Raw genomic sequence first — 11,185 nt, 5'->3', positions numbered from 1 at the left:
AGTTATCTCAATAATGCAGTTGGTTAACATGTCACCTATGAAGAGTATCTATCTATTATATAAACTGTTTACAGGTATCAGAGTTGAGAGAGGAAGAAAAACCCATATTACTCATGAGGAATAGAAATGTTATCCTGCAGCAACTTCAGAATAATATATTCAATGTCATAGTATACACTGACTTTTGACACTATTATTACATTAAAAGTGTTCTTGACACAAAAACGGCAGCGTTATTTAATTATTTGCAGCCAAATGTTACATCTTAGAGATCAAAATGATTTAACCAAAGTTCCTTGCTTAGGGGAAAAATACAAATACAGTCATTCTTGCCAGATATGATTCTGAACGCCGCAGAATTAGTCATCCAGTTGGCAGAGGAGAGCAACGCCTCGCTTAATCCAATGCTGTACGGGTTGATTGGTTTCCAGCATTAATGCGATGACAAAGTTAGTGGAATGTCCTGTGGTTGAAAGAACTCCTTTACGCTCACTTGTCTTGTAGAGTGGGCAGACATAGGAATTGGTCTTCTTTATGTCGGATTTTTTTGCTTCAAAAGACAAGTCATGAAATGTATTTGTTGTGGCGGTTAAAAAAAACCCAATACTGTTTAAACAACTGTAATACTAAGTTAAGTCTACTTATATTTAGTAGCAACCACAGAAATCTCATGGTTTAACTTTACTTAAATACGTATCATGAACTACTTAAGACAGACACCGATAGTGGCAATCTGAACAGTACATATAGTCAGACAAAACCCAGATGGCAGTAGCACCACCACCAGCAATATAAGAAGCATCTATTGTTTCAGAAGCCTTAATATTAGGCTGTTTTAACTGTGGTTGGGGATGTTTTAATTGTTGTTACTGGATTGTTATTTTATGGTTTTATTGTGAGCTACCTTGGGCCGGCAGTTGCCAAGAGGGGCGGGATATAAATATATAAATAAATAAACAAACATGGGAGATGAAATGTTCAAATGGTGCCCCTGTAAAAATTATCTGCCTACACTTGCAAATGCAGTCTGTACTTTAGCCTGCAGATTGTAATTTAGCTCTCTTCCAAGCATGTTAGCTTTGATAGTGGATGGAGGTTCGCCAAATTGTATTTGCAGCCTATGTCATATAATAAAATTAAAAGATTAAACTTCTATGGTTTAAGTAATTTCTGAAAAGTTATTTGGACAATAGCTACAAGAAAGCAAGCCAAATTCAAAACACAATTTAAAATCAATAGAATCTTCTGTGTTCTTGTGGGGAAAATGGTGAGATGAATTTGCCAGAATATTTCTAGAAAATATTTGCCAAAGATTCAGCAATACTTACTTGGTTTTATCCAAATAATTGGCATCATGTCGAAGAGTATTTTAGGATACTGTTCACCTAAAAGTCCTCTGATTAAAGAAAGGAAGAAACTGTGAAAAATGAGCTCACGATAATAAGCATATATATCTACATAAGATAACACATGAAAATCTAAAGAATGAATAAATGAGGGGATTGAAAAGAAAAAAAAACATGAAGAAAGGAAGGGGTTAGGCTAAAAGGAATGAGGAACTTGGGGTCATTGCACAGTTACTTCTAGGTATCAAGAATAAATTACTCTTGTACATGCATAACAGATGTTACTGTCACAATCTGAAGCTTCTTCTTCCAGAGGCATGAATCTGAACTTTCATCTAACATTGTCCTAGTACAGAGTTCTATGTATTCTGATGTGCTAAGGAAGCTCCTATATGGGCATGGAGGAAATCAGTCTTCACAAGGAAAACAGTATATGTGTTATTCAGCCATCCAAATTAACAGGGAAATCACCCCTGTTGGTTAGCTCCAGATGACCTTAAGCGAAAGATCAGTTTATTCATAAAGGGAGTAATGGTGTAATATGATGTGTGAATTCCACAACTACTAGAACAGATTGCCTAGGTGTCCATATTTCATGTTTAAATTTGCCTGTATAGAAAATTAACAGATAAACTGCATCATCCAAAAGGACAGATTCAAATGGGAAGCACAACAAAAACTGAGTCCAATAGCACCTTTAAGACCAACAAAGATTTATTCAAGGCATGAGCTTTTGAGTGCAAGCACTCTTCGCCAGACTGTGACAGTAACATCTGTTATGAATGGCTCTTCCTCTGAGGAAGAGTGCTTGCATTTGAAAGCTCATACCTTGAATAAATCTTTGTTGGTCTTAAAGGTGCTATTGGACTTTATTTTTGTTGTGCATCATCCAAGTTATTTTTCATTATTGTTAGAGAAAGTGATACAATATTCTAGATGTAAAAGATTATCTAAAAATGAAAAAAGATGTCAAAATACGGCAAGAAACTGTATACTGGTATGTAGGAACATGGGGAAGTGTATTAATAGATGCCAATAAAAAGCTCATTTACGGAATTGCTACTTACTTTCTTCTATCCCAACGAGCTCCATCTAAAAATAGTCCATTGACAAAAACACCATCTGCTGGAGCAGCATTTGCAGTATCCTGAGGAATAACCTGAATGAAACAGAAATAAATAGCTTTTTTCCCAAAGTAGTTGATCTTTATATCCTAACTTTCCACATATTGATCCTGTACGCTGCAGAACAAATACAACACTCCCAACACTTAATAGGTGGTTACGTTTGACTGCACTGATCACCTATTAAGGAGGAGTGGAAAATTACAACCCTGGAATCCAACACCTCTATCTGCAAGCAGGTGACTAGTGATATCAGAGATGATAACAATCAAAATGTTTGCTACGGTACAAATGTAGCTTCAGGACAGCTGGAAGCACTACATAGGAAGATTTGGGCACCAGGGGTGGGGTTTCCCCTGTGCACTGAACCCTAACAGAATTAGTCTATCTTCATACAGGAACCCTTGATCAGAAATCATTCTCCCCAGATAGGAATGATTATAAATTCACAGAGTCTGAAATAATGGGTTCAGGTTTAAAGAGCATAAGTTAATAATCTTATTTGTGACACCCTTCTCTGTAAAAGGAGGGAGAATTCACATTTGAGAAATTTGGAACAAGAAAAAGTCCGGTTGCAGCTTTAAGACTAACAACATTTATTTCAGTATGAACTACTATGATTTACAACCGACTTCAGATAGATATATGAAGAGAAAACAGTACAAGGAAATCTTATGAAGAAACTGTGCTGAGAGGGAGAGGGGAGCTGAGCAGCCTTCCTAAAATTGTGTTGGAGAAAGTAATGTCTGCCTCTCATCAATTTGAAGGCAATTTATTTCAGTACAGCATCATGTTATGTTATTCACCTGACACCCCAATGCAAACTGCTACTGAAAAGTGACTGTATATTCAGGCAAGCTGAACTAGACAATATTTTCTATGTGGCTACATCTTCAGAAGTGACCTAGATACTCCATGACTAACTAATCCAATGGCTCAACATGACACCAACAATGATTAAAGCCTTGCATGTATACCCACACACTTATGCACACAGAGACCCCTGGGGACTTGTGGGAATGGGAAATACTACCTGCCAAGTACACAGCTAACTACATCTCCTCTTGCAGTAGCTCTGATTCCCTTATTTTCCAATCTAAATAGTTAATTCCCCCTCCTGTCCATTTGGCCGTCTATTTTCCATGCCTGATACCTACCTCCCCTCATCTGCCCAAATGCCTGTTTCCCCCCTCCCCAGTCGTTTGCCTGGTGTTCCCTCCTCTGATTGACAGTCTGTCTCCCAACTTTTTGCACATTTCCATGCAGCATCTTGGGTTGCTAGGAACTCGAACATCACTGTTAAAAAAGAAAATGATTCCTACACATGCACATATATTGCTTCTACCCATGATGACTACAAAGAACAACAGAGAACCTCCACATGCAGTAAACCTCTAAATACTAGTCTTAGGAAGCAACATCAGTGGAAGATCTTAGGTTATATGTCCTGTCAATCACTACCCTGATCCAGCGGGGTACCTTTTATACTCTTACTTATTTGAGATGGGGGTCAATCCTCAATAATCACATTTTTACTCATCATGATATTTTCCCCAAACCTGGGGCTTATCCCCAGTTTGCTGAACCATATACTGTAGCCCTGAGTGTCCCCTCCTCTCCAAGTCTTTGATTCACTGGGCCACACACACATGCACACACTGTTTCAGAGGATAGCCATATTGGTGTGCAGTAAAATAATTAGATTAGAATCCAGTAGCACCTTTAAGACCAACAAGATTTTCAGAATATAAGCTTTAAGAGTCAGAGCTCTCCTTGTTATAGCAGTATGTCTTATTGTAACAGGTATAGATACAAAAGTCTATCTATGAAAATAAGAGCCTACTAACATATTCTGCTATTAAATCAGTATCCTATTTCATAAAATGTAGACATCACTGTCAAACAATACCTGAAACTGATATCCCAGTAGATCAATAGGGATGGTGTATTTCCGGGCATAATTCTGCATGGCACCAGTTAAAAATGCTTGTGTAAAAAAGAATCCTGACAGCCAAAACACACAGGGTTTCCCAGAGTCATACCAATCCTTAGAAGAATATAAAATTATATTTAAAATGCTAGCTTTAGATTATCATATTTTTATAAAACAATGCCATAGTTCGTGCTTGATCCTCTTCTAATCTTCCTCCCATTCCCAGATATGTGAAGGTGGAGGCTAGGGGAGATCCAACTTCGATCCTTTGCAATGCAAAGTCAATTAACAACAAGGCCTTGATTCTGCAACAGTTTTTTGCAGAGCCAGGGACAGACCTTGCTTGTGTGACTGAGACCTGGGTGCGGGAAGGTGAGTCAGTCACCTTGAAAGAACTAGCCCCACATGGGTATTGGTCCTGCACCAATCTTGGATCCATGGTAGGGGAGGTGGGGAAACAATTGTGGTCCAGGAGACTTTCTCCTCCAAGGCTCTCCCGGCGCCAGAGATCAGTAGGTGGAATGTGTCGATATTGGATGGGACTCAGTCGAAAGCATGGCTATCTGGTTGGTATACCTTCCGCCCAATGCCCTGCCAGATGCCCTGCTAAGCCTGCTGGAGGCAGCAGCTAACTGGACGCTGCAGTTCCCCAGGCTCTTAAACCTGGGGGACTTCAATGTCCATGAGGATGTACTGCCCTTGGGTCTTAGCTCGGACCTGGTGTCATCCATGGCGACACTTGCAGTTTGTTGCTGTACCCACCCATCAGGCCGGCCACACCCTTGACTTGATCTTAGGGTTGGGATAGAAGTTGATCTGGATGCGGCTTTGGCTGTTCCGTTGTCAGACGCACTACGCCCTGCGGGCCCAGCTCAGGATACCACCCCCTCCACAGTTTTGTGCCAGATGCATTTTTGTCTGCCCATAGAGACTTATGGATCCACTTGGTTTCTGGAATGCTCTGCGGGACCCAATGCCTCCTGGAGTCTCATTGACAGCCCTAGTGGTGGACTGGCAGTCTTGCTTGGCAGCTGCTATTGATGAGATTGCCCCCAGACATTCTCTCTGCCCTCGACTCAAACAGGCACCCTGGTTTACCGGGGCGCTCTGGGAACAGAAGACGGAAGTGAGACAACTAGACCGAGTGTGGTGGAAAACCTGTGACGAGGTGGCAAGAACATCTTATCACATGCTTATGAGCGTGTATGAGATGGCAGTGAAAGTGGCAAAATACCTGAGGGACCACTTGTAGCCCTATGCCCCCTGCAGGGCTTTACATTCTGTGGGTAATGACTTGTTGGTTATTCCCAGCCCTAGAGAAGCACACCTAGCCTCGGCCAGGGCCTTTTCGGTCCTGGCCCCTACCTGGTGGAATGAGCTCCTCGTTGAGCTGCAGGCCCTGCAGGAACTTTCTGCATTCTGCAGGGCCTGAAAAAGAGAGCTCTTCCACCAGGTCTATGGTTGAGGCCAGGGCAGTGAGGAAGATAGCACCCAGGCCAAGTGACATGGATGGCCTCCTCCAACCCTGTTATTAGGTTTCTTTGGAGGACAGGAGTTTGTGTGTTAATTACTGCCATATTCTGTATTGTACTGTTGTTATGTTCTGTTTTTAATGGGGTTTTTACTTGGGATTTTTAACAAAGGACTTTTGTAGCCCGCCACGAGCAGGTTCTGGCAGTGGCAGGGAATAAATATAATAATAATAATAATAATAATAATAATAATAATAATAATAATAATAATAATAATAATAATAATAATTTCAAACGATATTATTAATGCTATTTATTTTCAGGAATTCAAAATAATTTGTAACAATCTTTGTTGCATTACCTGTAAAAATTTCAGCCTAGCTAGGAAATCCAAGATATAACTCCCCAATGGTTTCAGGCTTGGGTATGACCGCTTAGCCCAGTTCTCTGCAACTTTTCCAACAAGAAGACTTGCACAAAGTGCCTCTAGTTCAGAATCCATCACAACTAGTCCTCTAATGGCTTTCTTCAGATTCATCAAAGTAGTACGTATGGTTCGTATCAAACTAAATATGCAGAAATGGCAGAGATCAGTTTTAAATGTTATTGTTATTATCAGGTTAATTATTATTGATGTTATAATGTTAGTGTTATCACCCATTACCATATGTTATTTGTATTTTTTTTCCTGTTTCCTGTTTCCGCCCTGAGCCTTCGGGGAGGGCGGTATATAAATATAACAAATAAAAAAAATAATAAATTACTTACAAGACATTCAGTGCAATCCTAAGCAAAGTTACACCATTCTTGACTTCAGTGGATTTAGAAAAATGTAACTTTGTTCAGGATTTCCTTTCATGGTGGAAAATGCCATCACGTTACAGGTGAATTATGGTGACCATAGAGTTTTCAGGGCAGACATTCAGAGGTTTGGCATTGTCTACCTCTGTGTCACAACTCTGGCATTCCTTGAGGTTCTCCCATCCAAATACAAGCTAGGGTTGACCATGCTGAGCTTCCAGGATCTGAAGATGGCACTATCCTGAGCTATCTGGGGCAGGGCAGGATTTCGATTATTATCTACTAATCTTGGCTACACAATAACTATGTAACCTGTTTCTGTAAAGTTAATAGTTTTTTAAATATTATACTGCTTTTCAAATGGTAGTTTATCCCCATGGTCACAGCATCCTCCTGCGCACAGATTGCCTATCACATCTACATCAGACCTGGATTTTATCTGGATATTTATAGATCCTGTAATATAAGACCAACTTCTCTCCTAATTCTTGTTTTAGGAACGTGAATCTTTGAGATTACTTGATGTTTACTTTTCTCTAGTGTAAAAAGAGAGCAATTAATCCTGTTCTTAGATTTCTACACTTGCTGATAAACCTTGAAAGGATAATTCTCTGGAGTTCTTGGATCATTTGTTCCTTTTTTACCACGTACTTCTTCCTTTCCTAGTAATCCTTTCCCCTCAATCTGTTAATGTGTCTCTGCATTACTGGAAGATGGGAAACTACTACTTGTTGGTTTCTACCAATAATACTGTTTCCTCACAATATAAAACCCATTTGAGATGAATATGTGCCAACTGACAACGGATAATGCCCAAAAACACATCATAATCAACAATAATTAAAAATAAATAATAAAATTCTTACTTGTTAAAGCGCTCCATCTCTTGTACCAGCACAGTGTTCATGCTTTCTTCATATCTCACTGGATAGTTGACCAGAGCTGTTTCAATGTCAAAATCTTTTGGAAGCTAGAAAATTTGATATATTTGCTTCCATTTAACAATGTAAATCAGACTTTAATTTATAATAAATCAAAGTTAACATTAAAAGCAAACTGAACTGAATAAACTAATATGAAACTTTATAAGTGGTAAGGTAACAATCAAATATTAAATAGTTACCCAATCAAATAGCTAGCACCTTGTGTACCCTAGAAGGCACAACAAGAATTCACAATAGGAAGTGGCTACTGGGTGCATGTGTCCTCATTTAGGCGCAGAAGCATGTCCCCCTGACTCGCAAATGTGGCTGCCGCTTACCAGGCCAATGATTGCAGCAGCGGGGGACTCTGCACCGCAGGGGGACCCAGAGGCCAGGAGAATGGCCCCCAGCAGACCTTGTGCTTCAGCAGCAGCTGTGTGCAGCTATGGGGTGTGTGTAGTTTTGGGGGCAAAGCAATCCCCTTAAAGAGGCCTGCACCTTAGCTCCCATCTTCATTCCCACTCTCCAGCCGAGTCAGCATACACCCATCCTACACTTATTTTGGGCATTTGTTGTGTGATTTCAGTTGTTGTTCCCAAGTTATTTGTCACAGCTGGTGGTTGTTAGGAATGGGGTCAAATCCTTATTGAGGGAAGACACAGTCTACATGCTAAGCTTCCTGATTGCTGGGGGCCTCCATAAGGGATAGTGTGGATGTGGAGCCAGTGGGCTTGCATTTCTGGGTGGAAGGGGAATGTAGTAGAGGCAAATGGCAACCAGATTCCCATGTACCTGCCACTTCCTAGGGGCCAAGCAGGCTACGGAGACTCAGTGGGTGGGGGATCCAGGGAGACATTGCTGGATCCCTCTGGTTTGCAGCCTGTGGGCAATGGGCTTCCTTGTGGTCAGGTGATCACCAGATGGCAGGATCTGCCCATGCTGCATGCATGCTCAGATACATAAAAAAGCTGTGGTCTCTTTATGCTAAAAAAAAAACATTACTTGGTGCATGTGCCCTCATTTGAGCATGGAAGCATGTCCCCCTGCCATGCAATCATTCACAATAGAATGGAGGGAGGAGAAAGTGGGGAATATTTGTAACCAGCAATCCATCGCACTGATCTAGACTGGATCAAACCCAATATTAAGTTTTAAATTTTAAGATTAAACATTTCATATGTAAGCATTTAGCTGAACAGGAGAGCATAATAAAATACCATTTAAATACCGATATGTTTGAAATGTTTACTTTTCTCAAAAGTATATTCAGAATAGCTAGTCAACCTGTACCTTACCCAGGTTCTGTCTCTGAACACAGCTCCACTCTTGGAATTTGTTAGTAGTTCACACATATACATACATACACACACACACACTAGTATTAAAGCCCATTGTAGCTGATACAACGGGAACTAGTGGGGGGAGGGGGGGGAAAGAGGAAAATAGCAGAGAGAGGGAAGTAGAAAGGAATAGAGTGATTAAGACAGAGAGAGCTTGGCATTGAGAAGAGTAAGGGGAGGGGTTGTCCACTTTGTAAGGGCATGAGGCTGAATATGTATGTTGCGTGGTGGCATGGTGACAATTGAGCGCGTGGGTGTGGAGAGATGGGTGTCAAGAACCTGTGGTTTGGAATGTTAGTTGAGTGTGGGAGAGGACTGACCCTTGGGAATTGTGGCATAGTGGTTACAGATGAGCCTTCAAGAGCCACGTCTTCAGATATGCAAAGGGAAAATCAGACTGGAGACTATTCTTAGGGGGAGATTACATGGCAACCAATTCCTCCCAGTTCTGTGGCCCTACTCTTTCTGTCTCTATTTGTTTACTTTTGATATGTTATGTGACCACATGCTTCTTTCACTGTTGTCCCTTAGAAGAAGAGATGGATTTTTTGTACCCTGCTGTTTACTACCAAAAGGAGTTACAAAGCAGTTTACAAACACCTTTTCCCTTCATTTCCCCACAATAGACAACCTGTGACAGATGTGGGGCTGTGAGAGGTCTGAGAAAACTGGGAATGGCCCACAGTCACCCAGCAGGCCTCAGGTGTTCCTAAGCAGGTTAAAATCACCTTCCCTTCCTCTCCCCATAACAGACACCCTGTGAGTGAAGTGGGGCTGAGAGTTCTGAGGGAACTGGGAATGGCTCACAGTCACCCAGCAGGCTTCAGGTATTCTAAGAAGTTTAAAATCGCCTTCCCTTCCTCTCCCTATAATGGAAACTGTATGAGAGAAGTGGGGCTGAGAGGTCTGAGAGAACTGGAATGGCTCACAGTCACCCACCAGGCCTCAGGTGTCTCTAAGCAGTTTAAAATCGTCTTCCCTTCCTCTCCCCATAATACCCTATGAGAGAAGTGGGGCTGAGAGGTCTGAGAGAACTGGAATGGTCCACAGTCACCCAGCAGGCCTCAGGTGTTTCTAATCAGTTTAAGATTGCCTTCCCTTCCTCTCCCCATAATAGCCCCTCCGCGAGGGAGGCAAGCATAGGGGCTGGCCCAATCAGGGTGCGGCCAGCTATGCTGGCTACACCCTGATTGGCCCATATTCAACTTGGACACCTCGGACACACTCCTCCCATAAGGCCGTTTCACAAATATATACAGGAACCATGGATAAGGATATATAATGTTAAACATTTATTGGGTGATTCACCATATATTTATTTTATTTTTATTTGTACTTGTTGACAGCCACTCCTGGTTCTAGCCAGCTTGCGGCAGTCTACATAAAAATCTAAAAAAACTCACATAGAAATAATACACAACAATCCAAGACAGTGGCAAAAATCCTGATCTGCAGGACATGCTTAATTCATTTATCTGATTTTATTACCTTGCTGAGGATGTCATCTGCAATTTCATACAAAGTGCTGTCCCCAGTGCCTGAGGATCCGCCTTGTGTACTCCCTCCTTGTGTGAGCAGCAGAGATTCAAAAAGAATTTTTGTTTGTTGGAGATCCTTTGAGATATCAACATTTTCATGCAATCCAAACACCTCTGGCTGTTGACTAAAGGGCAGATTCTAAAAAAAATAACAAACCCACCATAAAGCAGCTCAAAACAGGCTGAACAAATAATTCAAATAACCTTTAGCCAAAATTGGTGCAATGACAAACAGATGTGGTAGCTGTTTGTTGACTGACAGGTTCTGTTTGTATCTAGTGGGACAAAGGAAGGGGGAAAACAGCTATCTTCCCAGGTGCTAAATAAACAGTACACTAGATACCTGTCTCTTTCTTTTTCATCTGGCTCAATTCTTTCAATGTCCATCTTTGGTGGCTACTGAAAACAAGTGAGTTTAATGGCTAAAACTATAGGAACACTCATGTCTGACTGGGTTAAACCTGCTCTCATAACTCTGTTCCATAGATCTGAGATGCTCCTGCATTTAAGAAGTAATGTAGCATAGAGGGAAAAAGACTAAGCGGTGGGCCTTTATTGTAAGCTCATTAGGTAACCCCAGGCAAGTATTCTGTTTAAAGACTTCAGGTTCCCATAGGCGGTAGAGAGATGTCATAACATTGAGCGAGAACTGCATGTGAAGCTTCACGAGTCTGTGAGAAAGGTTGACTATCTGTGGAGCGGTATAAA

General features: G+C 41.2%; 1 protein-coding gene across 6 annotated transcripts in view; it reads right to left on the bottom strand.

The window, feature by feature from the left end:
• Positions 1 to 210: 210 nt before the first annotated feature.
• The window catches only part of DNAH12 (dynein axonemal heavy chain 12), a 164,965-nt gene continuing 153,990 nt past the window's right edge, over positions 211 to 11,185 (bottom strand). For 5 of the 6 annotated variants that reach the window (XM_077325482.1, XM_077325484.1, XM_077325485.1 and 2 more), the window contains 7 exons: positions 10,428 to 10,616; positions 7,543 to 7,646; positions 6,237 to 6,441; positions 4,380 to 4,517; positions 2,414 to 2,505; positions 1,329 to 1,396; positions 211 to 550 (listed from right to left, as the gene is read on the bottom strand). In XM_077325482.1, the coding sequence (XP_077181597.1) occupies positions 360 to 550; positions 1,329 to 1,396; positions 2,414 to 2,505; positions 4,380 to 4,517; positions 6,237 to 6,441; positions 7,543 to 7,646; positions 10,428 to 10,616 (987 nt within the window). In that variant the 3' untranslated portion in view covers positions 211 to 359. Of the gene's footprint in view, positions 551 to 1,328; positions 1,397 to 2,413; positions 2,506 to 4,379; positions 4,518 to 6,236; positions 6,442 to 7,542; positions 7,647 to 10,427; positions 10,617 to 11,185 lie in introns of those variants that run through there. The other variant, XM_077325486.1, reaches the window with a different exon arrangement.

The sequence above is a fragment of the Paroedura picta genome, chromosome 3, assembly GCF_049243985.1.
Source record: "Paroedura picta isolate Pp20150507F chromosome 3, Ppicta_v3.0, whole genome shotgun sequence".
Taxonomy (NCBI): domain Eukaryota; kingdom Metazoa; phylum Chordata; class Lepidosauria; order Squamata; family Gekkonidae; genus Paroedura; species Paroedura picta.
The sequence above is the reverse complement of the archived record's forward strand: the minus strand, read 5'-3'. Positions and strand labels throughout refer to the sequence as shown.